Source organism: Stigmatopora nigra, chromosome 21 (genome assembly GCF_051989575.1).
Source record: "Stigmatopora nigra isolate UIUO_SnigA chromosome 21, RoL_Snig_1.1, whole genome shotgun sequence".
NCBI classification, from domain to species: Eukaryota; Metazoa; Chordata; class Actinopteri; order Syngnathiformes; family Syngnathidae; genus Stigmatopora; species Stigmatopora nigra.
Window position 1 is genome coordinate 1606352 of NC_135528.1, and position 27731 is coordinate 1634082.

At 39.4% G+C, this 27731-nt stretch overlaps 2 protein-coding genes and 2 non-coding genes across 7 annotated transcripts in view; 2 read left to right on the forward strand and 2 right to left on the reverse strand.

The window, feature by feature from the left end:
• The window catches only part of ash1l (ash1 (absent, small, or homeotic)-like (Drosophila)), a 32138-nt gene extending 16929 nt beyond the window's left edge, over positions 1-15209 (reverse strand). For 2 of the 3 annotated variants that reach the window (XM_077743359.1, XM_077743358.1), the window contains exons 1-5: positions 14781-15209; positions 13824-13921; positions 8898-9667; positions 4227-8610; positions 213-843 (exon numbers count right to left, since the gene is read on the reverse strand). In XM_077743359.1, coding sequence (XP_077599485.1) covers positions 213-843; positions 4227-8610; positions 8898-9491 — 5609 coding nt within the window. In that variant the 5' untranslated portion in view covers positions 9492-9667; positions 13824-13921; positions 14781-15209. The remainder of the gene's footprint in view (positions 1-212; positions 844-4226; positions 8611-8897; positions 9668-13823; positions 13922-14780) is intronic. The other variant, XM_077743360.1, reaches the window with a different exon arrangement.
• Positions 15210-17336: 2127 nt separating this feature from the next.
• LOC144214913 (E3 ubiquitin-protein ligase RNF115-like) lies at positions 17337-26333 on the reverse strand. 2 transcript variants are annotated; one of them, XM_077743648.1, is made up of 9 exons: positions 25510-26321; positions 23172-23230; positions 22777-22834; positions 22483-22694; positions 22079-22147; positions 21907-21985; positions 21063-21156; positions 19532-19647; positions 17337-17792 (listed from the first exon to the last, which is right to left on the reverse strand). In XM_077743648.1, exons 1-9 carry the CDS (start codon positions 25651-25653, stop codon positions 17667-17669), a joined length of 957 nt encoding a protein of 318 aa, XP_077599774.1. In that variant the 5' UTR covers positions 25654-26321; the 3' UTR covers positions 17337-17666. The 2 variants fall into 2 exon arrangements, with proteins under 2 accessions (XP_077599774.1, XP_077599775.1); XM_077743649.1 differs by lacking the exon at positions 22079-22147 and having other exon boundaries at positions 25510-26333.
• LOC144215297 (U1 spliceosomal RNA) lies at positions 26303-26466 on the forward strand. Its single transcript, XR_013330394.1, has one exon. It is a non-coding gene; the product is annotated as a U1 spliceosomal RNA (small nuclear RNA).
• A 793-nt stretch (positions 26467-27259) lies between these two features.
• LOC144215298 (U2 spliceosomal RNA) lies at positions 27260-27450 on the forward strand. Its single transcript, XR_013330395.1, has one exon. It is a non-coding gene; the product is annotated as a U2 spliceosomal RNA (small nuclear RNA).
• The last annotated feature ends 281 nt before the right edge of the window (positions 27451-27731 follow it).

The window sequence follows — 27731 nt, forward strand, 5'->3', positions numbered from 1 at the left end:
AAACTTAAAGCTGACCCCGAATGGATGTCCAACGTAAGGTCCTGATATAAACACTTGCTCGCTGACACACCCAATCGCCAAAAGCGAATTTGAGTAAAGAGTTTAAATACAAATATCAAATATCCAAATCCGTTCAAGTCAGCCATGTATTCAAAGGAATCCATTTGTTTGCCAAGCCAAACCAAAAGGAACAACTAATATAGTCTACTTACCCCTGAAATTGAGTGATTTCATCTTGAACAAGCCAACACCTTCCTGATCCTTGACTGGGTCTTGCCACCAGGTTGGCCACATTCTCTTCTCTGTCTGGCTCCACAGAGTCTTCTACCTCATCTTCCTCACCTTCGTCAGCCCTCTCCCAGTGTTTCCTTTTTTGCCCTTTGCTACGCTGGTCTTTAACAACGGCCTCAATGGTATCTGTCACAGTATCCTCATCCCACAACCTACCTCCTGCTGCTCCTACTCTGTGCCGAGTTTGGTTTAATTCGAGAGCAGGAGGTGGGGACGGTGGCGGGGAAGGTAATGGGTGCTTCCTAGGACGCCCGGGGCCCCTCTTTTTCACCATGTTGTTTCCTGTACGAGCTTGCCTCTGAAGTTTCTTAGCACGCAGAATTTTGTTGACATGGTGGAGGCTGTGTTTGGACTGCTGCACCCGATGGGAATGATGGGGGAGGGAGGCATCATGACAACAGTCTTGGGAGGGGGGCATAGAGAAAGAGGATGCGGAGCCACGGGAGTAAAACATAGGAGACTGATGATGGAGTTGTTGTCGGTGATGCAGGGATCCATCAGGCCCTTCTGCAGTTGAGAATACACCAACTCTTGTCTGGATACTTGCAGGCCCTTTAAAAAAAAAAGAATATAAAATGAACGGCCCAAAATTACATATCAAAAGATTATTATTCTTAAATGTAAATGAAGTGTCATTCTCTGGAAAAATAGGGACCTTTTAGTCAAATTATATGTAAATGATTTTATTTTTACTCTTATTTATTTAAGTCGCTCATGCCGCCATGGTGCATTTGCCTGGGTTTGGCTCAGGTATCTCAGTTTCAGTTCAGACTCAGTGACGGTGTGTTATTAATTTTGTGCCCTGTGAATAACTGGAAACTATGGCTACCATGACTTATATTATGGCGGACGCCATCAACCTAAACCGAAAATAGAGCTCACTCAGCGGGAGCCTCGGGGTCGCCTCTGCCTTGGCTTTCAGTTACATGGGTCATCTGCTTTTGTATTCCCTTCAAAATATTACAAAAATGATGCACACAAATGTCCTCACAATAAGATAACGCACAACCACTTGCCAATGAGAAGTAGTATATACGCCATTCGCACTGACTAACGGGGGAAAAAAAACACTGAAAAAATGCAACGCTCCACCCAGTGCTCGCAGAGACATTACATGCGGGAGTTGTGGGGAGCGAGACAGTGCCCATGATGTTCTAATGAGCAGCCTCTCGCGTCTGCTGTCTGCTCGTACATCAAAATTTGTCTCGCATCTCAAGATAAATATTTGCTCAAAATTTTAATCGCATCTCAAATTGATCGTATGTCAGGGCACTCGTATGTCAAGGTACCACTCAATACTGAAATCCCTCATTCCATTATTTCTCATTTGCCCCGATTCCCACACTCTGAGGCCTCAGGTACTCACCTAGTCCCTGACCACCAGATGACCCCAAATACTACATTTCAATCCAGGATTACACTGTCTTGGTTTGAATCAAAAGAAGAGTGGGTATAAAAGATGGCTTGGCTTGATATTTCAAATATGTATGTTTGATATTTCAAATATGTACAAACATATTACCCTATTACTGAGGTTCTGTCTCCAAGACAACAACAATGAGACTCTGGTGAAGGCTAAAATGAACAATTAGACCGCGTCTCATATTATGGGCATTTGAAATCAATGGATACTCTAAAAATATCTTTTATAAAAATACTCCACTCTTTCAAGTTAGACGATTCTTGGAAAAAAAGCTACATCAACAGCAGTAATCCACATTTCTAGTGCAGTTATTATGTATTTTTCCAAGCCCATGACCACTACTAAGAGGTACCAAATGTCAGGCTGTGTGCAAAGATTATGTTACAGTCTTATAAAGAGACCTCTTCCAGGAAAAACATTTTATGCAGCCAGAAAAGTTACTTCAGCACACAAAGCAATGCAGCTGAACGTGACTGAAGTGGACCAGTCCCAACAAAATTAAAGTTGACAACTGCTAGCCACAGACCAAGTATTCCACAGACCAAGTATTTGTGCACTGTGCTGCAACTTTAAACTGTGACACTCTGTCAAGTCTTAAAGGGGTGGGGATTAACACCTTTTTTTAAGCATATGGTATCATTCCACACATTCAACTCACAATTTTACTTCAGGCTGATTTGTAAAAGCTATAGATTAAAAAATAATACTAATAGAAACTTGTCTTTGCATAATGATAGTCTAAAAAGGCTTTTCTCTCCTTTTAAGAACATTTTTACATAGCTCTTTACATAGCTTTATTTAAGTCAATAGTTTGAGCATATGGTGGAAAATGACCTTTTACTCAAGTCTGGGTGGCTGAGTGAATTAAAGGCAAAACATATTAGAATTTTATATTGGCCAAGAGGGTGCAGGTTTTCCACCCCACTGAAACAGTGCAAACAGTTAGGCCAGGTGTGGGCAAACTATTCCACAAAGGGCCATAGTGGGTGCTGGTTTTCATTCCAACCCATAAAGAGGACACCTTTTTTCCAATCTGGTGTCATACCAGTGCAAAGTGGATTGCAGTCAGGTGCTTCTTGTTTTCTGCAGAAATCTCATTGGACGAAGTGCCTGTGCTGGATTGGTTGGAACAAAAACATGCACCCACAGCGGCCTTCGAGGACCGATTTGCCCACCCCTAAGTTAGTCCAATGGGGGGGGATCAGCTGGAAGAACAGCACCTGACTGCAATCAACTGATTACAGTTGTAGGAGAACAGATTGGCAAAAAAAGTGCCATCTTAGGGGGTTGGAAGGAAAACCTGCACCCACTCCACCCTTTCTGTAATGAGTTTTATACCTATGGTTTAGAACAGACCTGGGCAATTAATTCCACAAGGGCCCACAGTGGGTGCAGGTTTTCGTTCCAAACCATAAGAGGAAACCTCTCCACCAATCTGGTATCTTAAAGGTGTAATGAGTGGACTGCAGTGCTTCTTGTTCCAGCAGAAATCGAATTAGTTAAACTGTCTGGGCTGGATCGGGTGGAAAAAAAACCCTGGACCCACAGGGGGATTTTGTAGGACCGGTTTTCCCAGGTCTGGTTTAGACAAACAAGGTGCTGATTTAGTGCTGGTTTAAACCTTGTATGTATGCTGTCTAGTATTGCCTAAATTTAATTTAATGGGCTAAAGGAAAAAATATGTGTACTGTATATTTATTGTCTACATTTAATTACAATAGCAATGGTATGGCAAAAATATCAAAAAGTCATTGCCCATGTCCTGCTATTGACGGTACCAGACGTCCACGCAATTTGATTTGGAGAGGGTTCTGGTGGCAAAGAAACAGATGGACATCTATCATTCTCAATGACAGTGAATGAGTTAATGAGGTATCCTTTCAGGTACGTAATAACTTTTTTACACTATTGTCCATAATCGCACAAATTGTTCCAATGTGTATTAGTATTAACAACCTGTTTTTTAAATATTTAAAATAATTTGAAGCAAGTACTTTGGCTCAAGAACCTGTGCGAACCCTGTACTTATCTAAAAAAAAAATTACGCCGTGAAGAGGTGCATTTCAGGATCTTAATTAATGAATATGTGGCAGTTCACACTAGGCTTTATTTTTTGTTAATATGCACGTTTTTCTATCAATAATCAAGAGGAAAAAAACAAGAACATTTATTCCTTTGTAAATACTATGTAATAGGTCTTAGTGGTAATCATACAATCAGAGTGATTACCTATTAATGACATTAGCAAGGTTATTTAATGTTGACATGAGTGCTATTTTGGGGATAATAAACATCTAACTGTCAACCGGAATTTAGATGATGAATTTCTCGGTTGAGACGCTTTCAAAAGAAGAAATGTACCTAAGTACTCAGACTTTTTTGGAGTGCTAATTGTTCTTTAATGTTAAAACTAAATATACAGGTTAATATTATGAAATGACTGTTTTCTAAAAATAAAGAATGAACCAATTGTATTCATGACATCTTTAAAAAGATTCCAAATTTGACTTACCTAAATCTCTTCTCTCTGCTGATAACGATCGGTCTTTCCTTAATGTTCCATCCATACGGCAGAAGCTGCTATTTTCTGGTGCCGTCTCATTATTTCTTTTCCTGCACCCTCGCAGGTTAGTGCGAGTGAGCGCAGAGGCGAAGAGATTTGTAAGATTTGGAGAATCATGGCCCCTTGGTTCGACATCTTCTGTGGGTGTGAGGGGCCCCTCATCCTCACTGTCAGAGCAACCAGGTAGTTTGTCTGGCCGTGCATCAGAGAAGGGTCCCTGACTGGGCAAAACATGACGACGTGAAAGCTTAGAATAGTCAGTCTCAGGGGTGCCTATCCTGAACCAAGGCTCTCCTGAGTGCTGGCTTTTGGAGGTACTCCCAAGAGATAGCCTAGAAGGCCCCAGACAGGATAAAGAGCTTTCTTTGCGCTTGTACCTATCTGCTGAAGACGATGAAGAAGAAGAAGGTGAATTGGTTAATGTGACTCCTGCTTGTTTGCTAATACTGTTGCTGGAAGTGCTTCGTCCGAAGCGGCATCGTTGCAAAGACTCTGCCATTCCCAGACTACCACCTCGCTCTCCTTTGGCTACTGCTCCACTGTCGGACAAACTTGCCCCACCACGGTTTCCAGATCCACTTATTGTTTCTGCTTCATCTTCTCTGCCCTCATCAGCACATCGCTCTCTGTGTTTGTGCCTATGTTTGTGTTTGTGGTGCCAGTTGAAAGACAGATCAGAGGACATTGGTGGGTAAAGAACAGGAGACCGTCCTCCCAGGTACTCCTGTCTAAGCAGCTTGTGTTTTTTCTTGTGAAATTTTGAAGGGTTTAACAAGAGATGAGAGGGGTGGTGATGGTGCATGTAAGATGTTGGAGGAGGTGGGGGGAATGTTGGTGAATGATGAGAGTGGTGAGATGAGGCTGTGTGGGGTGATTGGTGATGTGGGTGAGGATAAAGAGCACTAGCTGGAGGATAGCCCCTGTAGTAACCCAAACCAAGGGGTCCAGAGGAATAAGGAACACTGTAGGAGGGATGGTAGAAGCCTCCACTGGATAGAGGGAATCCAAGCCCTGGTAGAAAAGGAACCTCTGGCATTGAGTCTCTGAGTTTTGGTGGCCGCCCTCGTTTCTTTTTCATGTCTGGTTTTCGAACATAGTGCAATGGATCACAGGAATATGCAGGATGGGAATAGAAGCTACCAAAATTAACCCTGAAGATTGTGGGCAGTAGATCTCTGTGAATGTAATGATGAGGTGGAGGGCCACCAGTCCCACCTAGGCCAGTGGCCCGGCTTCCCACTCCTGGCAATCTATTAGCTCCTGGTGCTATATTTATGCCACTACCAAGACGATGCCCAGTGGTACGATGCGCTATGCGGATTTCACTCATCCTTATGACAATCTCATCCAGATCAGCAAGAAAGTTGGGGTCGATCCGCCTAGAACGGAGCTGTAGGTATTTCTTCTTGCGTTTTCTTTTCTGTCTCTTGAGCTTTTCATACCCTGGGCAACCATGACTACGGCGTTTACACTTGTGTTTATGTTTTTCCTTGTGACCCATTATGGAGGTGGAAGGAGCAGCCGGGTGAGGTCTCCGTGGATCAGGTGACAATCTTGCCATATGTGGTGAGGGAGAAGGTGAAGGATGTTCCACAAGTAAAGATGAGTGGCGTCGCCTGCTCCTAGCATTAAGTCCTATTCCAGCACTCATAGCTGAACCAATAACCCCAGGCATTAATAAGCCACTACTTATCCCAGAAGGCATTCCAATTCCACCTAAGACCCCTGCTCCCCCCGCTTTCTCACCACGGTCAGAGGTGCTGTTGTTGTCTGTTCCAATACCGCTATCACTGGGCACTGTCTCATCACTATGAGACTCACTTACTGGCGATGGGGTGGCTTCTTTCAGCTCACTAAGGGGCGCAGGGGAGGTGGGGTGGAGTGGCCGAGGAGGAGAAAGCTTGTGATAGTGGTAGTGCTGCCTATTGTGGTGGTGGTGGTGATGATGGTATCCCCGGAAAGATGACTTTTTCTGAGAGGTTGTTGCAGATATAGATAAAGAAGAGCCGAGGACTGGACTACGAATATTAGGAGCTGAAAAAGTTGGGGGAGGGAAAGCAAATGTGCTATGACTGTGGTTCGAATAGTGAGAGTGACCAGAAAAGTGGACTGAGCCAGGCTCTACAAAGCTGGCATCACTGATTGGACTGTGGCCTCCACTAGACTGTGAGAGTGAAGGTGAAGGAAAGATTTCTGAGGAGGAATGCTGGTGCTGTTGCTGAGATTGATGGTGATGCATGGGGGAAGTGGTTCTCGGGGACAAGAATGGTTCTGGTGTTGCACCTGAAATTGTAGCGCTCACTGGTTTTGGTTTACGGCCTCTCCTTTTACCCATATATATGGTTCCTTTTTTGCTAACATTAATTTGTGGTCCAAGTTTCCCCCCAAGGGAAGCAGCTAGGGAGGTCAAAGATTGCTTTGCAGTTTCAGCAGATCCAACCACAGCACCTGGAGATACTTTGGGGGGGTCTTCTTTTCTTGGTCCTAATAGGATTTGACTGAGAATGCGTTTACGTTTCACACTTTTCATCTTATTGATCTTGCCTATGATTGTTTTCATGATAAGCTGACCATTTCCTTTGTTGTGATAACGTTTGTCACCAACCTCCCCTGCCTCAAGAGCCAATGTCGGGGGCTGACTCTCCTCAGGTAAGGTAGGTGGGAGTCGCTTGGGGCGTCCACGCTTTCGGGGCATAGGTTTAGGGGGATTTAAGTCAACCTCGGGATGAAGCACGGGAGGGTCTTGCTCTTCTTTGGATTTCAAAAAAGTTGAAAAAACCTTAGGCGTGACCGATTTATTATGGGTGCGCCCACGAACTGGAGCATCAAGCCTTGGCATTTTTGATTTTGGCCTTCCCCTTTTTTTAGGCTGGGGTGAGGAGGTGAAGAGACGTGACATTGTACTTTGTTTCAGAATATTTGGTTTCATCTTATTTGGGTTGGGGGGTCTCCCCACAGATTTTTTAACTGTATTTGACATTTCCATGCTGGAAGAGAAAGGCATGAAGGTCTTGCTCTGGTCAAACGGAATGTCAAGGCCTGCTCTTTGACTGTGTACCTTGCTCATAGCATGGCCCCAGCGTGGCTTTCTTCCTCTACGTTTTTTAAGTGGTTTACTGTCCTGGTCTGTTGCAGAATCTATGGATGAATCAGGTGAATCATCTCGAAGAGAAGTTAGTGAGCCCTCTTCTCCTTCTGGCTCAGGTGATGATGATGCTCTTGGTCTTGAATGTTCTGTAGGGCTGCTGTTCCGACAAACATGACTATTATCCCGATTAGGACTACGCTTACATAGACTTGAGCTTTCAGTGCGCAGTGACTGATTGCTACCCCCCTTGTCTTTCACTTGTTGCTTTGCTGTTCCTGTTGGAGGACAGCAATTGTTCAAATCTCTGGGGCTACCTTGTTGTCTCAGAGTTGCAATACCTTCCTCCGCAGGGACAGGAGTCCCTTCTGCATGGTCAGTTTGTGAGGCAGTAGGGGAGCCTATGTGACTCAGAGTCCGTTGCTCGACTGTGGTTGTATGGGAAGATGTAACAGGGCAAGATGACAAACCTGTGGCATAGGATGAGAAGTGAGTTGGACGAGACTGAAGTTTAGAATTGCTACTATTCATGTCATTGTTACCATCCTTTGACAGGGAAGAGAGTCTGTTATTGCCATATATATGTGCTGGACTGCTGCTCCGACTACTACTGTTACTACTGTTTATGTTAATACTGCTGCTACTAGGTTTACCAGTCCCATCTGTTTCTTCCTTCCTCGTTGGTATGACTGGAGGGTTTTCCCCAGCAATGTCTTTGTTCCGAGAACCGTAGGGCCGCCCAGGTGGCCGTGACACTGGTAGAGGAGGAGAAAGATGAACCATTCTCGAATAGGTATTCCTATTAGCCATAGCCCTGTCTCGCTGCTTGGCTGTAGGTGTCATGAAACCTGAGCTTGAGTGGGAAGGAGCAGGGTCAGTCTTAGCTGGTTTGACAGGTTTTGGGGTCTTTGACGGAGGACACGTGGCTATGAGTTGAGCTAGTTTTTCAGTGACTGTAGGTGCTCCCCAACTTTGGGCTCCTTTGTCTTTATCTCTCTGATTTTCATTGCCGTGCACTGTGTACTGTGGTGGTTTAACACCGTCACTCGTAGGTTCTTTAGATGCAGGAATGGGTGAAGAGGGTGCTGATGACCGAGGGTTGTGTTGTAGGGTTGGCGTTTTCTTTCCAGAAGGGTGAAGTTTGCTGTCTGGAAGAGGCCGATGAAGATTTGAGGGTCGTTCAGGTGTGGCGGAACCTGCCGTTGTGTCTGACTTAGTGTCAGAAAGAGAATCCGTCTTTGGTGTCCCCTTCAAAACACAAAACATAATTAAATTGCCGTTAAATAATTTGAGGTTATAATTTGTTTAAAACAAAAACTAACTCCTTTATAAAGTCCTGAAATAACTTTTCAGGAAATAAAACCCATACTACATAAGATAACAGTGCTTGTTCTTTAATCAAGACAACTCAGTTGGCCTCAAACTTGTCTTTCATGTGTTTGCCGTTAAAATTAGACTAAATTTGAGTAGTCTAGTCTGAAGTCAGTGCTAATTCTTGATTTACTACATAAATATGCTGCCCCATAACTTCTTACCCGTTTTCCCGGTGTACTCCCATTCACTTGAGAAGGTGTCATTGCAGCTGTGCTGGTCGGTGCAGCTCCAGGTGGAGGTGGTGTAGAGACTTTAGAAGATGGGTTTGATGAGGGTGATGCAACAGGTTTATTGACTTTAGGACTCTGCCCCCCCTCTTTTTCCCTGACTTGAGAAGGACTTCGGTTCTGACTACCTGGCCCCTCATTTGTATTCCCACTACGATTCCCTCGAGCACCACCTCCTCCCCGCCCTGTATTCCTCATTGTAGCCCTAAAGGCTGGTCTACATACATAGTTCTCCAATATCTTAGGGGGTTTCTTCATGCGTTTAGCTTGAAGACCTATCTTCAGTTTGACATTGCCCTCAGAGAGGCTGCTTTCTTTGATGGAGAATTGTGACTGGTCGCCACCAGCTCCTGGGCCACCTGCGGCTGTGCTATTAGATACAGTAGATGCCTCTTTGTCTTTGTCCCTCTTCTTCTCCTCCTCGTCATCCTTGATTCCAGCACCTCCATCTTTCTCTCGTTCCCCGGAAGGAACAGCCGAGAGAAGAGGAGGTGGTGTTGCAGTTCTCCCATGAATCTTCTGATCCATTTGATTTTAAGTGCCGTGCGAGGTTACAAGGTAATAAAAGTGGATCCTAGAAAGACTATGAGAAGGGGACAAGGAAGTAGGAGGGAAAGAGGAAGAGGGATCACAACGAGGAAGCTCTCCTTTTTTCAGGTTTCAATGTTTTCCGTTCTCGATGACCCTCCAACTCCGTCCTTAAACTGTAGTTGTATGATGGATGAAGAATGATGGACAGAAAAAAAGAGGGGAGAAAAAACAAATAATTAGTGATGTGAATAACCACAGAGGACAGGTTTTAAATTATATTTTTGTTAACAGTTGCCCTATTTATTTTACAAAATAAAACATTCTACTAGATCTGACCAATCAATTGTTTCTGACTCATAATCATGATTTCAGACGATACTGTTGTCTGTTATAGAATTGGACAATTTGATCGCCCCACATAAGAACAAAAATTTTATTTTACTACATAATCCTTTTTATATATAACTTTATTTATATTATTAAATTTATTTATTTATTTTATATAAATGAAATATACCATAAGAACCATAAGTTTAATTTTGTGTTGTGTGTTTAGGTTTACAGTTTACACCACCTGCAGGGTAATACCTGCTGCATACCATCAACACTGAACCCTTTTTGAGGAACTGTTGAAAATCTGAGTTAACTAGTAAATTTGGATATGCACATACAGGAAGTCCACTAAATATAGATTGGCTAATCCACAAACTCAGACTAATTTTTCTGACTATTTGACCTTAACATCACCGAGGCATTAATATTTTGTGTCATGTATTTCCCACATAAAAGACACCTCTCTACAATCCTGCCAAGATCTTCAATGAGATTGCTAACATACATTATATGCATGTCTCGTATGAAACCACAAAAGACATCTTGTTAAATTAAACTAGGATAAAATATAAACAAAAGCAGCTCAAGTGCACTTGTAAAATAGAAATAGTTTGTGTGTGTGCATGTGAGGGCTGGGACTTCCGGCATCTCCCAAAACTCAACATCAAATCAATGGGGATTAAGATATCAACTCTTGAAATTGTATTATTATATTTTTTCTCTTTCTTTCTTTTGTGTGCCAGCCTTACAGTTCTTAGACCAAGGGTACAAGCCCAGGAGTGTTCCAACCTTGCTCTATAGAGTTCACCATGTTCTTCCCTGGGTTGCCTGTGTTTTCTCAGGGTACTCCGGTTTCCTACCACATCCCAAAAACATGCCTGGCAGGCCGGTCTTTCAATTGCCCCTCGGTATGAGTGTGGGCGTGAATGGTTGTGCATCTCAATTTTGCCCTGTGATTGGCTGGCCACCAATCAAGGGTGTTTCCTTTAGGCCATGTCTGGTTGGCTGGGATAGGCTCCAGCACAGACTGCGACCTTTGTAAGGATAAGCAGTACATGAAATGTATGAATATTTTGTAAATTGTGGTCATATTTACGCCTAACGGACTTTGCAAGTGTTCAATTAACATAGTGTGCATCTTTTTTTTTAGAATTGGCTAAGGAAACCAGAACACAGAGAAAACCCATGCAGGCCCGGGGGAATTTGCAAACGCCACACAGAAAGGTTATTGCCCAAGACTGAATCGCTAAATTATAAGTACTAAGTTTCGAGTTAACCAGTATAGATGTCCAATCCATTATGATTGGTACCTCCCAGTCAAATGGATTAGGTATCAATTAATGTAATTGACAGTGAAGGAGTTCACCTAGTCTACAACTGAAAATTCAAACTAGAGAAGAATTACACATTCTTACACACAGCTCTGTACAAAATTTAAAATAATCCATTTTTTTCCTCACTAAATAATTTAAGCAACAGTATGCGATGAAAATTTAGGAAGTTATCCACAGCTCTTTAAAGCCTCTAAATGATTTAATGTGGATACAAACAAAGCAGGTGGTTTCTTGTGGGTGAAGTCATTCGAAAGCAATTAAGAGCCGTGACTTTGAGTCCTGTGGGAATGCCAGGTGAATCTCTGTGTTTTCTTCTGCATTCACTAGCAGTAAATGAAAGCGATGATACAGTGCCAACATCAAGGCAGTTTCTCTGCTCCATAAAAACTAAACTTGATGTGTAATTTTATCAATTATGGGCGGGTAGCATTATTGTTAAATATTATTTTTTTAAAATTTACAATGACTATATTTTGAACAATATAAGAATAGAAATGCATCATTTGTCATATCTGTTTGAGATCGGGGCGGCCCGGCGGATGAGCGGTTAGCGCGTCGGCTTCACATTACTGGGGTCCTGCGTTCAAATCCAGGTGGGTCCACCTGTGTGGAGTTTGAATGTTCTCCCTAGGCCTGTGTGGGTTTTCTACGGGTAGTCCGGTTTCTTCCCACATTCCAAAGACAAATCTGTGATCATCTTACTACAGCGGTAATAAAAAATTCATATCATCACCACCTAAAACATGCTTGGAACATTGGCAACAGTATTATTTGACACAGCGTCAATTTATAAAAGTCATCAAAATGCATAGCAAGAAATATGAATTGGCATTCAAACAAATGTTTACGCATGTAAGCCGCACCCTTAAAATTGCCTTAAAATTGTTGAATTTTACAATTTCTCGCATAAAAGCCGCCCCCAATTAATAATTTTCTCCTCCATATTATTGGGTTTTAGGGAGTACAAATGTGTTACTTTAAAGGGAAAATATTAAGAAAAATTATCACACATGGTATTTCTGAGATACTGTACGAATCAAAAGCACATTATTAGGGTCGATAGCATAAGGAATTAATTTATTCAGTAAGGATTGTTTTTTAACTGCAAAACAAAAAATAACCAACAAATAGTAAATGTTGCTTTGTCGATAACTACTGGTGAAAGAGTATATAGTCTTGCGCGCATATAAGCTTATATGTGAAAAAATACGGTGTCAGTTTATTTAAACTGCTGTTTGAGCTTAAGTCAAGTTTTTTTTACATAAAAGAAAAAGCATTAAAAGTGGACCCATTCTAGAAATTACATGGTGGTGTTAGGAATGTATACTTAAATATTACATATGCACTTGCAACCGGTCTTAAGTATTTAAATGACACAATTTCTGCTGGAAACATATTCCAAGGCACGCACCTGTCTGCAACAACCATGCAGAACTATTTGATTATAATCTGACAAAGTACTTTCCCCTTCAAGCTAAAAACAGGAAAAATGGCACAGCAGGCCAAACTGAAGTAAACAATTTCTAATGTGTCCTCCCTTCTCTTTCCACCAGTTTCCCTTCCATCATACTTTTGCACGCATTGTTCATAACTGCTGATTTCCCTTTGACAACTGACACATGTAATTTAGCCCACTCCCACAGCCTCTCTAGCTGGAGCCGTTCAGTGACTTCTGCTATATGGGAATAAAGGCATACTAGTATAATCGGATCAAACAAAAAAATTCAAAATATACAGCAATCTCTCAAGTATCGCGGTTAATGTAGACCAGACATACTCAGATAATCGGAAAATTGCAAAGTAGGGTCACCCTTATAATATTTTTTTTTTTCTTCAGTGCTGAATCCTAGTAGCAAGAGTGGCTTCCACTTACAAGTTTCAGCGTGGATTTTCAAATTTTTATGAATTTAGAAATAACTTTTTTTATAATTAATAGCGAGAAAAAAAATGTGAAATGGTGAATTCGGGTGAGTGAAGAAGCGATAGTCGAGAGATTATTGTTATCAATTTGATCAGACTCTTTTGAACTATTAACTGTGATTGACGCCTCTACCCGTTTAATACATTTTGGCTGGGAGCGAGTTATCACTACCAGCCTCTCGCAGTCAAAATGATACACATGCATTCACATCCAGTCCACTCAGTTTAAAAGAATTGCATGTCTATTATTGACAATTGCAAGCATTAAGATAATATAGTGGATGAGAAAACATGACCAAAAAAAATGTTTTCAATTGGACTGTTCGTGTTGATGTGTTTCCTCTAACCTTTCCCTGAACTCTACATTTACCCACAATTCCGGTCTTATCTCTTGGGCTAACCTATGGGCTAACCTCAATCTAACCTGATCCCAAACCAAACTAGGAGGAGTGGGGGGTTTTTCAGGGTGAGGGGAAGCAGCATGAAGGAAGACAGGTGTCAGTTGAGTCCACACATTTCAAACATCCCCTACATGAGCGATCGGAAGTTCATTCCACCATGGTAACAGTGCATGCATGTGTGACAAAGATGGATGTAAAAACCAAACAATAAAGCGATTCAGTCTAGGACATTAGCTCTGTATTTATGACTTTGTTTTGGTCAATCTAAACTTGCTTCAAGCTAAAGTAAACAAATACATGTTTGAGATTATTTACGTTTATAACCACATATTTGCACTCACCTTATTATAGTTTTTCACAGACGGTGTTCACATTATTCGGCTCTGTGTCCTTCCTTCATCGTTTGTGACAACGTGGTGGCCACACATCACTCCGAGTGCTGAATTGGCAAAATACGAGAAAAAAATGTACGCTCAAAAAGGTGTTTGTATAAATATAAAACCAATCAAAGCATATAGTGCAAGCACCACTGCTGACAGAAGAAATGCTGTTTATGATAAACTATTATCGTGTAAGGTTCGTGGCGGCACAAGAAGGATGCAAAATATTAACCTGGAACGTGGTGAAAGCGCACAAAACAATACACGGAGCGCAATAAATCCTCGAATGTTTTTTTTCTAGATCTATTTCTACAGTATTAATTATAAGAACGGGGACATTCATAAAGGATGGCGTCGTCGCTGTAGTAGCGCTAAATATAGCGCTACCCAACGCATTGTGATATAATCGTAATAATAAAGTAGTACCTGCAATGTACCTCAAACCAGATACAATTTAACAAATGGTTCATATAGCAAGAATAGTTTTATGTATGTGCACTTATGATTTTTTTTTATTTTTAAGGACGATCTGTGCTATTTTCATCCACCAAATGTTCTATTTATTAGGTTCGCGGGCTTGTAGTGATTCGCAAATTCCAATAGTGTTTTTAACCTTTTCTAGATGAAGAATGCACATACGGCGTTTGTTTCACGTGTATTTGAACAAGGGGATTAGCACGATGACAGTGCAGGCGGGACAAGTGATGTGCATAATCTTACATATCCGTCACATTCTCACATGCACTCGTGTTACTACTTCTCAGCTACGACGGCTAACGATGCACTAGCGAGTCCGCCAAACCACAAAAACGTAATACCGCCTAGCTAGGAATGCAATCATTGTATCCGAATCCCACAAAACCTCGCGTAAACATTTTACAATAACAATGCCGTAGTATAAAATAGAATATGCACTACCGTGTAGGTTGTTTAAAAAAAACAGTGTCAACAAAATGGCGGCTATGTTGAATCAACATAGAGCCCCGAAATGGATCTCCCCCTTAATTCCGTCTTCTTTAGTGGTAAATCCTTCTTCTTCACAACGAGTGATAGTCGGTGTTTCTTCTAAAAATATTCCTAAAAATTAACTCCAACGTTCTGTTAGCTGGGCCTGGATTTGTCAGCACGGGCCTCTGTCGTTTGTCGGGCCTCCATGTCTACTCAGCCCGTGTCGCTACAGTGTCAGCCGACCACGGGCTTCTCTGCTCGGGGAGGGAGGGGAAGACGGGCGGGGGCGAGTGAGTGGAGGAGAAGAATTGAAGGGAGCAAATGTCACTTGTTCGCTTGCAGGGAGAACAAAGTCTACGTTTCATAGAAAAAAATAAAAATAATAAAAAAGAAAAGAAAACCAGACAGTTATCTCATAACCGCGTTTCCATAGCGCTGGATTCGTCTGTCAGCTGTCAAATGAAGAGCTTGTCAACACAACGTCAGGTATATCCCTGCCTAATCCATTAGTAATTGTGTTGGACATGTTCCATTCAAAGTGGAGCGCAGACTAGTAGTCGATTAATGAAGTAGGCGTCTATTTGAATAATTCATTACTCCAAATACAGTCGACAGTATGAGCAAAACAATATCTTATTTCAGGTTCTCCATTGCATCAGATCTAGCCTCAGTTCCATATTTTATAGTGTTTGGAGTTCTCACTCTTACACGGAGTGCAAGTGTTTGTTCCTACATATTGTTCTATTGTCATACACAGAATTCTTTTGTTTAAACATATCTCATCTCACTTTCAGCTTTATCCTCATTAGGGTTGCAGGGGGTGCTGGAACCTATCCCAGCTGACTCTGGCCAGAGGTGAGGGCACCCTAACGCAAGCCAATTGCAGGGCAAAAGGAGACAAAAACCATTCACACCCACACTCATACCTAGGGCCAATTTAAAGTGTCCATTCAGCCTATCATGCATATTTCTGGAATGTGGGAGGAAACCGGAGTACCCGGAGAAAACTCACTCAGGCTAGGGGAGAACATGCAATCTCCACACAGGTGGCCGTGACCAGGATTTTAACCCAGGACCCCAGAGCTGTGAGGCTTACGCATGGTGTCAAAGTGGCGACCCGGGGGCCAAATCTGGCCCGCCACAGCATTTTGTGTGGGCTGAGAAAGTAAATCGTGCGTGCTGACTTTGTTTTATAATCAAATCCAAAGGAAGATTATAAATAAATAGGGAATATTTCTTGTTTTTCCTCCTCTTTTAAATCAACAATTGCAATTTTTTATATCCTTAATTGTTTTTTTTTTCTTTGTGTTGTTTTTGAATAAAAAGCATTTTTAAAAATCTGTTTTTGATCTATTACTGAATTTTTAGGGCTTTTGATTCAGTTCTTTTAATCCGATTTAAAAAATAAATATATCTAAATATTATATCTAAAATGTGTCCTATTTCCTCTGTATTTTTTTACTGTAGATAAACTGATTTTTAAAAACTACTATTATTTCTTTTTTAAGTAAAAACAAAAAGTTGAAACATTATTTGCCCTCTTTTCTGATTCAAAGAGAAGATTTGTACTAATTTTAATGTCCAAAAATAATCTATCAATCAGAACAATTGCAAAAGCTGTCAATTCATTCATTGGTTAATTTTGGCAGCCTAATTGGAGGACATGACAGCCTCTGGATGAAATCAACATGAGTTTGAAACCCCTGCATTACACCGACAAAGTGAATGTTAACTAAAAATATTAAACAGATATAGATGTATATTTGCTGGCCTACTTGCGGATCATTATTAGGGTAAAAGCTGAGTAATAGCCTATTTATCCAATGTCATCTTACATGTTTTATTACAAAGTTATCGTCATATAACATATAAGGGCAGTATATTATGTAATATCGTTATTGTAGTTGTAGTTTTTACTTTTTGCATCAACATTTGAGATGTAATCTTCTGGCACAGTTGGAGTTGCGTGAGAAAAAAATATGTATTGCCTGGCATGGTCAATAATAAACGTCAAATCCATTTTAACTGGGGGTCTGGCAGCCATTTCAAAAACAATGAGAAAAGAAGTGGAAAACAATAGTGTTCCCTCGCTTATCGCAGTTAATGGGGACCGGGACCACCCGCGATAAGTGAATTTCCGCAAAGTAGGGATACCCCTTCAAAAATGCTTCCAAAATCCCCCCCCCCCCTCCTCATTTTTTTTGTTTTTTTAATGTTTTTTTTAATTACCCCCCTGTATACAGTACACCATATATAATACGGGTAGAGAGAGTGAAATTCATGTTATAACAAAAAAAACTAAAATATATTGTTTCAATGTAATATATTTTTTTTCTTTTTCCAAAAAAATCTGTGAAGCTCTGAGTCCGCGATAGTTGAACCGCGAAGTAGCGAGGGAACACTGTAATCCCTATACCAATGTCCCAGAGGTATAAGTCATTGAAACCCTGCGAAAAGTTTGTTTTTGTGTTGAAGATCATGGAACGAGACAGAAAATAAGGAATGAAAAAAAGAATCACAGTCAGAAACTTTTATAACAGCTTTAAAAACAGCAGCGTGTGATACTGATCAAATTGAGAAATTAGGTCATTGTCTTTACTACAGTCTTCATTTTTAAAGTTTTAGTCCTTGGGAATTCTGCCAAATGGCAGCGTGGTGATGACAAAAGTAGGACATCTGAATCAGCAATTAAAGAAGTCAGCAAAGAGTGTTGTAGTGTTGTGGTTTTTAAAGCTTACTCTTAAGTGATTTAGTGCCGAGAAGAAAAACTGGGATTTTCTAATAAAATGTGCAAATGAAGTGACAGTTCATGCTGAAAGTGATGACAATTTTGGTAGAAGAATTTCTATATGTATCTCAAATAGCCTGACTCTCCTGTTGCTCTGTACTTATGGAGCGACCCTGTGGGGATTGTGATGCATGCAGGAGAATACTGTTGTCAACACCATCAAGGCTTTTTCGGCACACTGGGCAGGTATCATGCTGGAATTGAAAAAAAAAAAAAAACAGACAGCATTGTAAGCCTGGAAAGCTTAATTAGATATGTTAATTTAGTATTAATTGAAAGTTTAAGAATGTTGTAACTGCACAGATGAAATTTGATTATCTCTGTGTTCTAAGATTCATTGCAGTACACGGGAGGTACAAATACTACGTTATCTTGCAAAACATAAAATGTTCACAGACCATACTTACATATTTACCAATTACCATGGACTATACAGTCAAATCAGAAAATAACGAGAGCAAAGGTATTGCTCTAACCACTTATGTACCAGGTTGCCTTATTTTAAACATCGACAAAATATGGCAATAGTTTGTAACTTTGTCATCGAAAAATATGCCACAAAACAACCTAACTGTGCAACTAGATACAAATTGTAAAATTGTAGACACTATTGATATACTACAGCATAGTCAACAGTGTAGTCTGGCACTTGATGAGTTAAATACATTAAAATAATATTAATCTAAAAAATAACTTATTTATAAAACAAGACATTTATCAACATTGATGAATTTTTATTAAAGTTTCTTTAAAGTCATTTTGATGATCTGCTGAATGCGACATCAACAACAATTTATTCAGGATTTATTTATGTCTCAAACAAAAATGTTGGGGCGGCCCGGAGTGGTTAGCATGTCGGCCTCACAGTGGGAGACCTGGGTTCAAAACCAGGTCGATCCACCTGTGTGGAGTTAGCATGTTCTCCCTGGGCCTGAGTGGGTTTTCTCCGGGTATTCTGGTTTCCTCCCACATTCCAAAGACATGCATGGGAGGCTGATTGGACACTCTAAATTTCCCCTAGGTATGAATGTGAGAGTGAATGGTTGTTTGTCTCTTTGTGCCCTGCGATTGGTTGGCCACCAATTCAGGGTGTCCCCCATGCCTCTGACCCGAAGTTTAGCTGGGATAGGCTCCAGCACCCACCGTGACCCTAATGAGGATAGAGCGGTTCAGAAAATGAGATAAAAATGTTGTGAGTTCAAAACATTAGACCATATTTTTCATTAACTGCCCTGAAAAAAAGGCTGTTAAATGAGTGGGTTACAAATTTCCAAGAAATACTTTAACAGTCCCACCATGTTTTTCTTCCCCCAAATAATTGATTATGTACCTCCAAAGTGAAATTTTGACTGAACTGTTGACACTACTTTAAACTGCAATGCATGGTGGTATACAGTGTTCCCGCGGTTATCGCGGTTAATGGGGACCGCGATAAGTGCATTTCCGCGAAGTAGGGGTGCCCCTTCAAAAATGCTTAAAGAAATGTGTAGCACGTGCACAAAAGCACCACCAAGCAAAAACATCATAGTAGTCCGGATGGAGGATCTTCTGCAGTTTTTTGCACGTAAGAAGTTGTGAACATTGTTTTTTTTGGGCGGTGAAGATGTGCCTGTAAACAGCCATGACATCATCAATGCGATTCCTGAACTCTCACCATGTTATTGACCATTTCTTTGGCCTTTTTTTGATGCAATTACTAAAATTCTTATTGAATATTTTGTTTCCACCTCTTGTAAAATGATGTAATTTATAATTTTAACTTAATATCTTTAAATTAAAAAAAAATTAAATCCTGAAAATAATCCGCGAAGCTTTGAGTCCGCGATAGCTGAAGCGCGAAGTAGCGGGGGAACGCTGTACACCATTGCATCTATTAAAACTCCCTGCACCCATGAGACCAACGACAGTAGTATGCAGTAGTTGTCATACTTACAAGTTCCAGCCACGGTACTATACATTCACTGTGGAAGTAATGGAGGCAGGGTAGCTTCCGGACAGATTCCCCTGACGAATACTCCTCCCTACAAATTGTACACTCCAATCTGCAGCCTGTGAAAGAAACAGACAGATAAAGCTTTGTTTACAAGAGGAAAACAATAAGCAAGACAATTTAAAAACAGCAGTCATAACATTTATATTCATTTCTTAAAGTTAGTTGGAGATGTTTAATCATTTGTTCGTCATTCCATGTGGGTCTGAGTTTTGTTGGGACTTTCTTATCCAATGGAAAGATCGTTTTACAAATTATAAACTGTTTCTTTATAGTCAATAAATTGGTTTGTATCTTGCATGGAAAAATAATATACACTTTTTCTTATGTTCGTCCGCTTAACAGTTGAGTTGCACTTTTAAATATCATGGTTTGTGGCCACTATAAGCATTGTTTGAAAAAAACTGCCAATAAAAGTGATTTTTTACATTTTTCAAAGTCAGTATGCAGTAAATATTGTTTTAAAGCTCTCCCAGGTGCCCTTGTTAAGGTGACTTAGTAAAACTGCCATTGAAGTAGAAAAATAAACATCAACTTGAGTGAAGAAGTGAAACTGCATCATTCATGGGTTTTCTGTATATGCTAGATGGGAAGATAATAAGGAAGAGAGGAAGAAGTAATGTAACACTGAGTGATAGAAAAAGATAACGCAGTAAATGACACAATGTTGAAAGACATTTTTGAATGACAGGAAAGAAAACCGTGTAGTGCAGGGGTGTCAAACTCCCTTTGGTCTGCGGGCCGAATACAGCTTAATTTGAGATCAAGCGGGCCGGACCAGTAAACTCATTGCAAAATGATATAGAACTAACAATAAGCCCACTTTTTTCCTTTGTATTAGTCACTAATACTAATAATTAGTGCAAAGAATGAGTAAATTATCAAAATGTTTATTAACAGAATTTTCCTTTTACATTATGAACAATATATTATGAACAAGAGAATAACATAAGAACATAAATAAATGTCAATTCATGTGTTCTGCACGTACTAAAACACTAGCGGATAATACACGAACTACAAATTTTAAAGAAAATTCTTTTTTTTTTTTTATACAATGCAGCTTTCTTACTCGGGCCGTACCAAACCACCAGACGGGCCGGATTCGGCCCGCGGGCCATATGTTTGACACCCCTGGTATAGTGGAACCTTAACAACACACCAATTGCTAGAGGATGAATTTAATAAAAGTGTAAAAAAAAACAATGGATCTCATCCTGGACTTCAGACGGAATAAACCCACTTCACTCTGCTGACCTCACTTGGACTCCTTATTTATACATTTCTTATTTATTTTTATTTATTTTATTCTATTGTTATTTGTGCACTTTGCGGTAAAATCTTTAAATCTCATTATATTTGTGTAATGATGATAAAAACATTCAATTTAAATTCAATTCAATAAAAGAAAATATGATTAAGTATTATCAAGTAGATCAGTTACAAATACTTAATACCATAATGAGAGTCCCACCTGTTTGCTCTTCAGAGATGTAAACTGTCGGCAAAGATGAGATCATGTTCTTTTCAGCAGGAGGTGGACCTGTGTTCTCCAATTGTCCTAACAACTGACATGACAGAACAAGTTTGACATTTTAGTTGCATTTGGACTTAATTAGTGATCACAATCATGGGGCTTTTGAGGAGCGGAGTTGGTGACCTTTTTTATGGGATTGATTGTTGAATTTATGGCTATTCATATTTATTATTTTGTTCAAATAGTAAATTGTTTACATAGCATTATTATTTATTATTTAATCTAATCTTTATTTTATTTATTTATTTCATCCCGTATTCGGGAAATGTCTTGTTTTACAGTGTTCCCTCGCTACTTCGCGGTTCAGCCACCGCGGACTCAGAGCTTCGCGGATTTTTTGGGGAAATTGAAAAAAAATATACAAATATTACATTGAGACAACATATTTTACAGGTTTTTTTTTGTTATAACATGAATTTTACTCTCTCTCTACCCGTATTCTATATAGTGTACTGTATACAGGGGGTAAAAAAATTAATTAAATTCAAATTAAGCATTTTTGAAGGGGAATCCCGACTTCGCGGAAATTCACTTATCGCGGGTGGTCCCGGTCCCCATTAACCGCGATGACCGAGGGAACACAGTATTTATCTTGGTCAATTATTTGAAGTGTGGATCTTGAACATTTGTAAATAAAACACAGAAAGAAAATGATACCAATAGGAAAACTGCTTTGCGGAAAATGTATTTGAAGTATTGGTGGTTGTTTTGTGATACAGATATAGTCCATATATTTTGTAGTTTGACACAAGTGTAGAGGGGAAAAAAACCTAAATCTCACCTCTGTAATGGCTGTATCCAGACCTCCCTGCCCCCATGCATAATCTGCTGGGTTTGAGTACAACTGCAGCATGCTTGATCTAAGAGAGGAAGAGGAAAAAAACTTGTGACATGAAAATAGAAGTAAATAAAATGAGTTGAAACAAAATGAATTCAATGTGGAGGTGGTTTACAGTGCAACTGGTGAAGTGCCGGGGTTTCCATTAGTGGTAAACAAGTCGGCCAAGAAGTGCTGCAAAATCCTTGAGAAGACCAAAAAAAAGGGTAAAAATGATTTTCCCTATATTTTTGGGGTGGTTGAACAAATGAAATTACAACATTTGCAGCTGTCTAAAGGCAAATAAAGTCAACTTGATTTACTGTGTAAACAAACTTTTGAGCAACACCATTCCAAGACGATTCAAATAAACATGTTGCAACACTAACAGAGACCCAAAATAATGCCTGTGTAGGGACTTTTTAAAACCAGATATTGTACTGGTAGTACTTAAATTACAATAGACAGTAGCAATAAATGAAAAATGCAACTATTAATGTCGTGCCTTCTGCGGATGATTTTGTAGACCATCTTACGCACCCTTCCACTTCAGGCCTTTGTTCAGGTCGGGATGGCCTCTCCTCTCCAGGTGGGCAGAGAAACTGCAGCTCTCTGACCTCAGCGTTGCCTGGTGATACTAGCGGAAGATGACTGTGACCACTGAGTAACATCTCGCCATCTTCCTGGTCCCACTCTGACGTTGGAGGGTGTGACAGTAGAGCAGAGCGCTCCATAAACAACAGCTGCCATAACTTGAAGAAGATAAAGGAGAAACAGTAAGCCTAGTAAAAAAAATGAGTGCTCATATTAAACTGTAATTAACAAAGGAATTACTTCTGAGAACAATGAGTTTGAATCATCATTGGTCTCTGATGTGCTGTTCTCCAAGAGTCTGGACAATGGGACACAAAGGACTTGTAATTTTATTTATATACAATTATATATATATATATATATATATATATATATATATATATATATATATATATATATATATATATATATATATATATATATATATATATATATATATATATATATATATATATATATATATATATATATATATATATATATATATATATATATATAATTGTATATAAATAATTGTATATATATATATATATATATATATATATATATATTTTTTTTTTTATTTTTATTTTTTTTATTTTTATTTTTATTTTATTATTATTTTTTTTTAAATTTATTTATCCAAACTCCCATACGTGCAGTCATTGGCGACGTCCTCAATAAAGTCGGACTTGCACCTGGGGCAGACAAAATCCTTCAAAAGAAAAGAACATAGAAAATTACCAAATATTAATCCTTATCCACATATAAATAAGGCCTATGCTCTTTAGTGAGTGTTGAGTCTAATCTGCTGGCAAAAAAATAAAGACATGTAGACCATTAAGAATAATCAGTTGATCTGGCTTGCGACATTACTTGCCTTGGCCTGCTTTTTGATCACAGGGATTATTTTCATATCAAAATTACAGATGAGATCATTGAGCAAGCAATGATGCTGAATGATGTCATGGCAATGCCGGGAGATCATAAGACTTTACAAAGCATCCCACTAAAACAAGCTGATCTCATCCCTATTTCTGCTAAAAGCTCCCATGGGATATATTTGCATGGAGTCTGAGAATTGCCTTTAATTTCAAAAATAACGATGTTGATGCTTTTCATTTCTTGTAGGAAAGTTCCATTTGACTTTGCCGGAAGAACAAATGTCATGGTTACAGTCACTCAAAAGATTCTAATGTCGAGTTAACACATAAACATAATTGACCTAAGTCTTGTTATAAATCATGAGAAGGCCAGTTTCCCTTTTTTGTTGATTTACCACTCGACTATACTTTGTTTTTGTATTATATTATTTTCTTCTCTTTCAATTTGACTTTAGCGCATCAGCCTCATATTTCTGCAAATCAGAAACTGAATGAATGAATTTAACTTAATTGGGAAGAACAATGAAATAATCATTGCAAGTAATGTATCTTTCTTCAACAATCTACTCCTTGCAGGGGAAAAAAAAACCTGTTTAACATTTTGATTTAATAACAGTGTTTGTAATTGTGGATAGAGGATTTCTTTCAGGGTCATTCCAAAACTGGGACACCCTTCAAACAATACATTTTAATATGTAATATTTCTTTACTCATTTTTAAAAATTTGCTCTCTTGGTCATGACTTAAAGTTAGATATACACATTGCTTTTACTCCTAAAAATATATTAACATTGTACATATTTACAGCTTTCTTACATTCATCCATCTTTATACAATTATGCAAAATTTTAATATCAAATCATGTGATAAATAATTTAGCATTGATCTGTAAGCAGAACTAATCACACAATTCATAGTTTAATGCTTAATAATATAATATGTACCAGATAATAAATATGTATGTACCAATAATATAATATGTACCAGACAATCAAAAAGGGAAAGGTTTATTTTTAGACAATTTTTATGGAGGAGAAAGTTAAATTACAAGGCAATCTCAACACAAATAAATGAATAAAATAGATTTATAGGATAAACAGTGCCTAGCATTAAAAGATTGTTCACCTTTAGTTTTCATAAATGATTTCGTGAAGAACATATACAGTAATCCCTCGAATATCACGGTTAATGCCGCCCAGACATCGCCATGATAATCAAAAAATCACAAAGTAGTGTCACCCCTATTATAACTACCTTTTTTCCCATTCAATGCTTAGTCCTAGTAGCAGGGGGAGTGGCTTCTGCTTACGAATTCCAGCATGGATTTTCACATTTTTATGAACTTTAAAAAAACTAAAAATGAATAGCAGAAAAAAAATCGCAAACAAGTGAATTCCTGATTAGTGAAGTTGTGATAATCGAGAGAATACTATAAACTTTTTCAACCGTGGCAATCAAAACAGGCATGTTTTAACAAAAAAAAAACAGTTTTGACAGTTTGTGTTGTATATATCATTACTTTGTCCAAGTGGTCCTAATGTGAAAGCTCGTCATGGCCCGTAAATATGCCATGAAGTAATTTTCTGTTGCCCAATAAATGCACTCCAGCAGAGACTCACAAAAGACCCCCTTTGCACCCCCTTAACAAATTTCATCCACTACCCGAAACATTCTCCATCTCAAATCAAGTATGCAATAATTGTGCAACTTTTAAATATGATTGCATGTGTTTACGAAAGGGAAGGGAGGGTTGTTACATGTGCTTTTGTGTGTGCGTGTGTAGTACTTCAGATTGCATGCCACACAAACAGAACCAGCAGACCCCCACCCCTAATATGCAAGAGGAGACAACTGGACACCAGAGTAGGCTTCTAAATATGGGCATGCAATTGAAACACTAAATTAATGTGAATTTTGTTTCAACAACATAAAGATAACTCGAAAACGTTAGATTGTGTGACCTAGTACAAGGCCAAATTAATAGTTCACTTTCTAGACTTGCTTGTAAATAAACCATAATCACAAATCATGGCGCATATTTCAGTTTATCTTGAAGAAGAAGAAAGAAAAATACACATACACACGCCTGAAGTTTTGTCCAATGACTTACCGGGAGTTGAGGTTGTGTTTCACATTTGCAGCAGTGACAGAAGAACCGGTGGTTCAGTGGAGCTGTGGCGGCCTCCGCCATGTTCCAGCTGAGGCACCCACCCCCTGACATGTGCATATCCTTATAAGTCAGAACACTAAACATCGTGACAGTTGACGTCACATAATCTATGGCTATCTAGTCCAAATAATATATTTTATGTAGCTATGGGCACCTTGTGGATTCCCACAAAAAATGACTCTTTTTGTGTTTCTTGTTTGGGGGTTAAACCCCTTCATGTAGATAAAGCACAAAGATTCATGTGAAGTTGACAGGTCCTTACTGAGGATGCAGTGCGCCTCAAACCCATTAGGTGGCACTAAAGATAAAAGAATGGAATTTACTGTGATCCTTCTTCACTTTGTGGCTTCAATTTTTGCAGCTTCGCCACATCACAGATTTTTTTTGGGATATTTTTTCAAAAAGTTCATAAAGATGTCTAAATTTACGCTGAAATTCGCAAACGAAAGACAGATGAAGAATGGGCAGCACTTCATCTCTCAGCACCGAAGAATGTATGGACAATAGAGGGAGTATAGGCACACCATATGTATATATGACATATCTTAAAGATATATTAAAGAAAGAAAATATCGGTTATTTGATGTAATGACTGAAATAATACATTGTACTAGTTCTCGTTAGAATTACCTAATGAATGGGTGTTTATGATTGTTTTATTGCGATTTTGCCAAACCGTGACTGAAGATGTTAAGCACGCGATACAAGTTGGTACTGCATCGCTGTACAACTCATACTTACCTGGCAAGGGAGATACCATGATCAAGCAGGTGGTTCACCCAGGGTGAGGCTCAGCCATTGCACTTCGGCTGTGCTGACCCCTGCGAATTCCCCAAATGTGGGAATCTCGATTGCATAATTTCTGATAGTGGGGGACTGCGTTCGCGCTCTCCCCTGATTAAATGTGAAAATGTATCTAAATGTAAGGATATCTAACGTGGACAAATCAAATGTCCCTCCTAGCATTAAATGCTATGACCGTCTCCCTTCCTATGTTTGTTTTATGGGGTACTATATTTCTGAAATGATCACTTAATGAGCTCAAAGCACACGATCAAAAGCATTGAGATTAATTAGAATTGTAATACTATTTTCTTCCAAATCGTTTATTTTCATTCCCCCGAGAATTCTGGCTTTCAATGCTTGTGTATTTGGTTATTTTACCTTTGAGGTGATTTTTCATTCCAGGCCAGTCATAATTTATACTTTTTTGAATGAAATATCTTTGAATTAAACGATACTACCTGAATTGTGAGTTGATCAATTTTGTGTCATAGTAGTGGAAAGTTGTCATTGTTCAAGTCCAGGAAACATGAAGTAATACGTTAAGTTAAGGTTGTTGATTTGTTGTCCTTTTTTCCAAATGTTGCTCAAATCAATGGCTTTTCCCTGCAAAATATATTGGTTGCACATTTGAGAACCTCGGGTGCCTGTGTAAATAGATTAAGGTTATTGCTACTTTCCTATTGGGCCATTGTGAGTCACATGACCACAATGGCAGCACATTTTCGAAGCATTTTGTCCCATTTAACAACAAAAAAGCAAGTCAGTTTTCCCTGTTATCAAACAGACTGTGCGTAGTTTTAGCTTGTCGTATAAAGTGTGCTTTTGTCGTCATGTGATCTGTGTAACCATTACTATAGCTCGTAGTGGCTGGAAAGACGATGTCCTCTCTGTCCCCATATGACTTATCGCTTCTCGGCCTTTTGGCTAAGATCAAGTGTAGTATCTGTTCTTATCAGTTTAATATCTGATACGTCCCCTATCCGGGGACCATATATTAAATTGATTTTTGGAACTGGGAGATGGAATAGGGGCTTGCTCCGTCCACTCCACGCATCGACCTGGTATTGCAGTACCTCCAGGAACGGTGCACCCCCTAACAATGTTAAAATGCAAGACCATTCTTCACTTTGCTTCACTTAAGCCCCACTTGTATTCTCTTACGCTTTGTTAAAAATTCCACTTAAGACCGAAGATCGCCCGATGGATTTCTCTGTAATAATCCAATCTCTGATTGTTTAAAATACTTGTCGGCATTTGGATTTAGTACTAATTTCACAACATCCCCAATAAATCCAATGTATTTGCACCCACATGATCATTTTACACCAGATCAACGCTGCTGCAATGCCCTGATGGCCAAAAACAGTAGCTGCAAC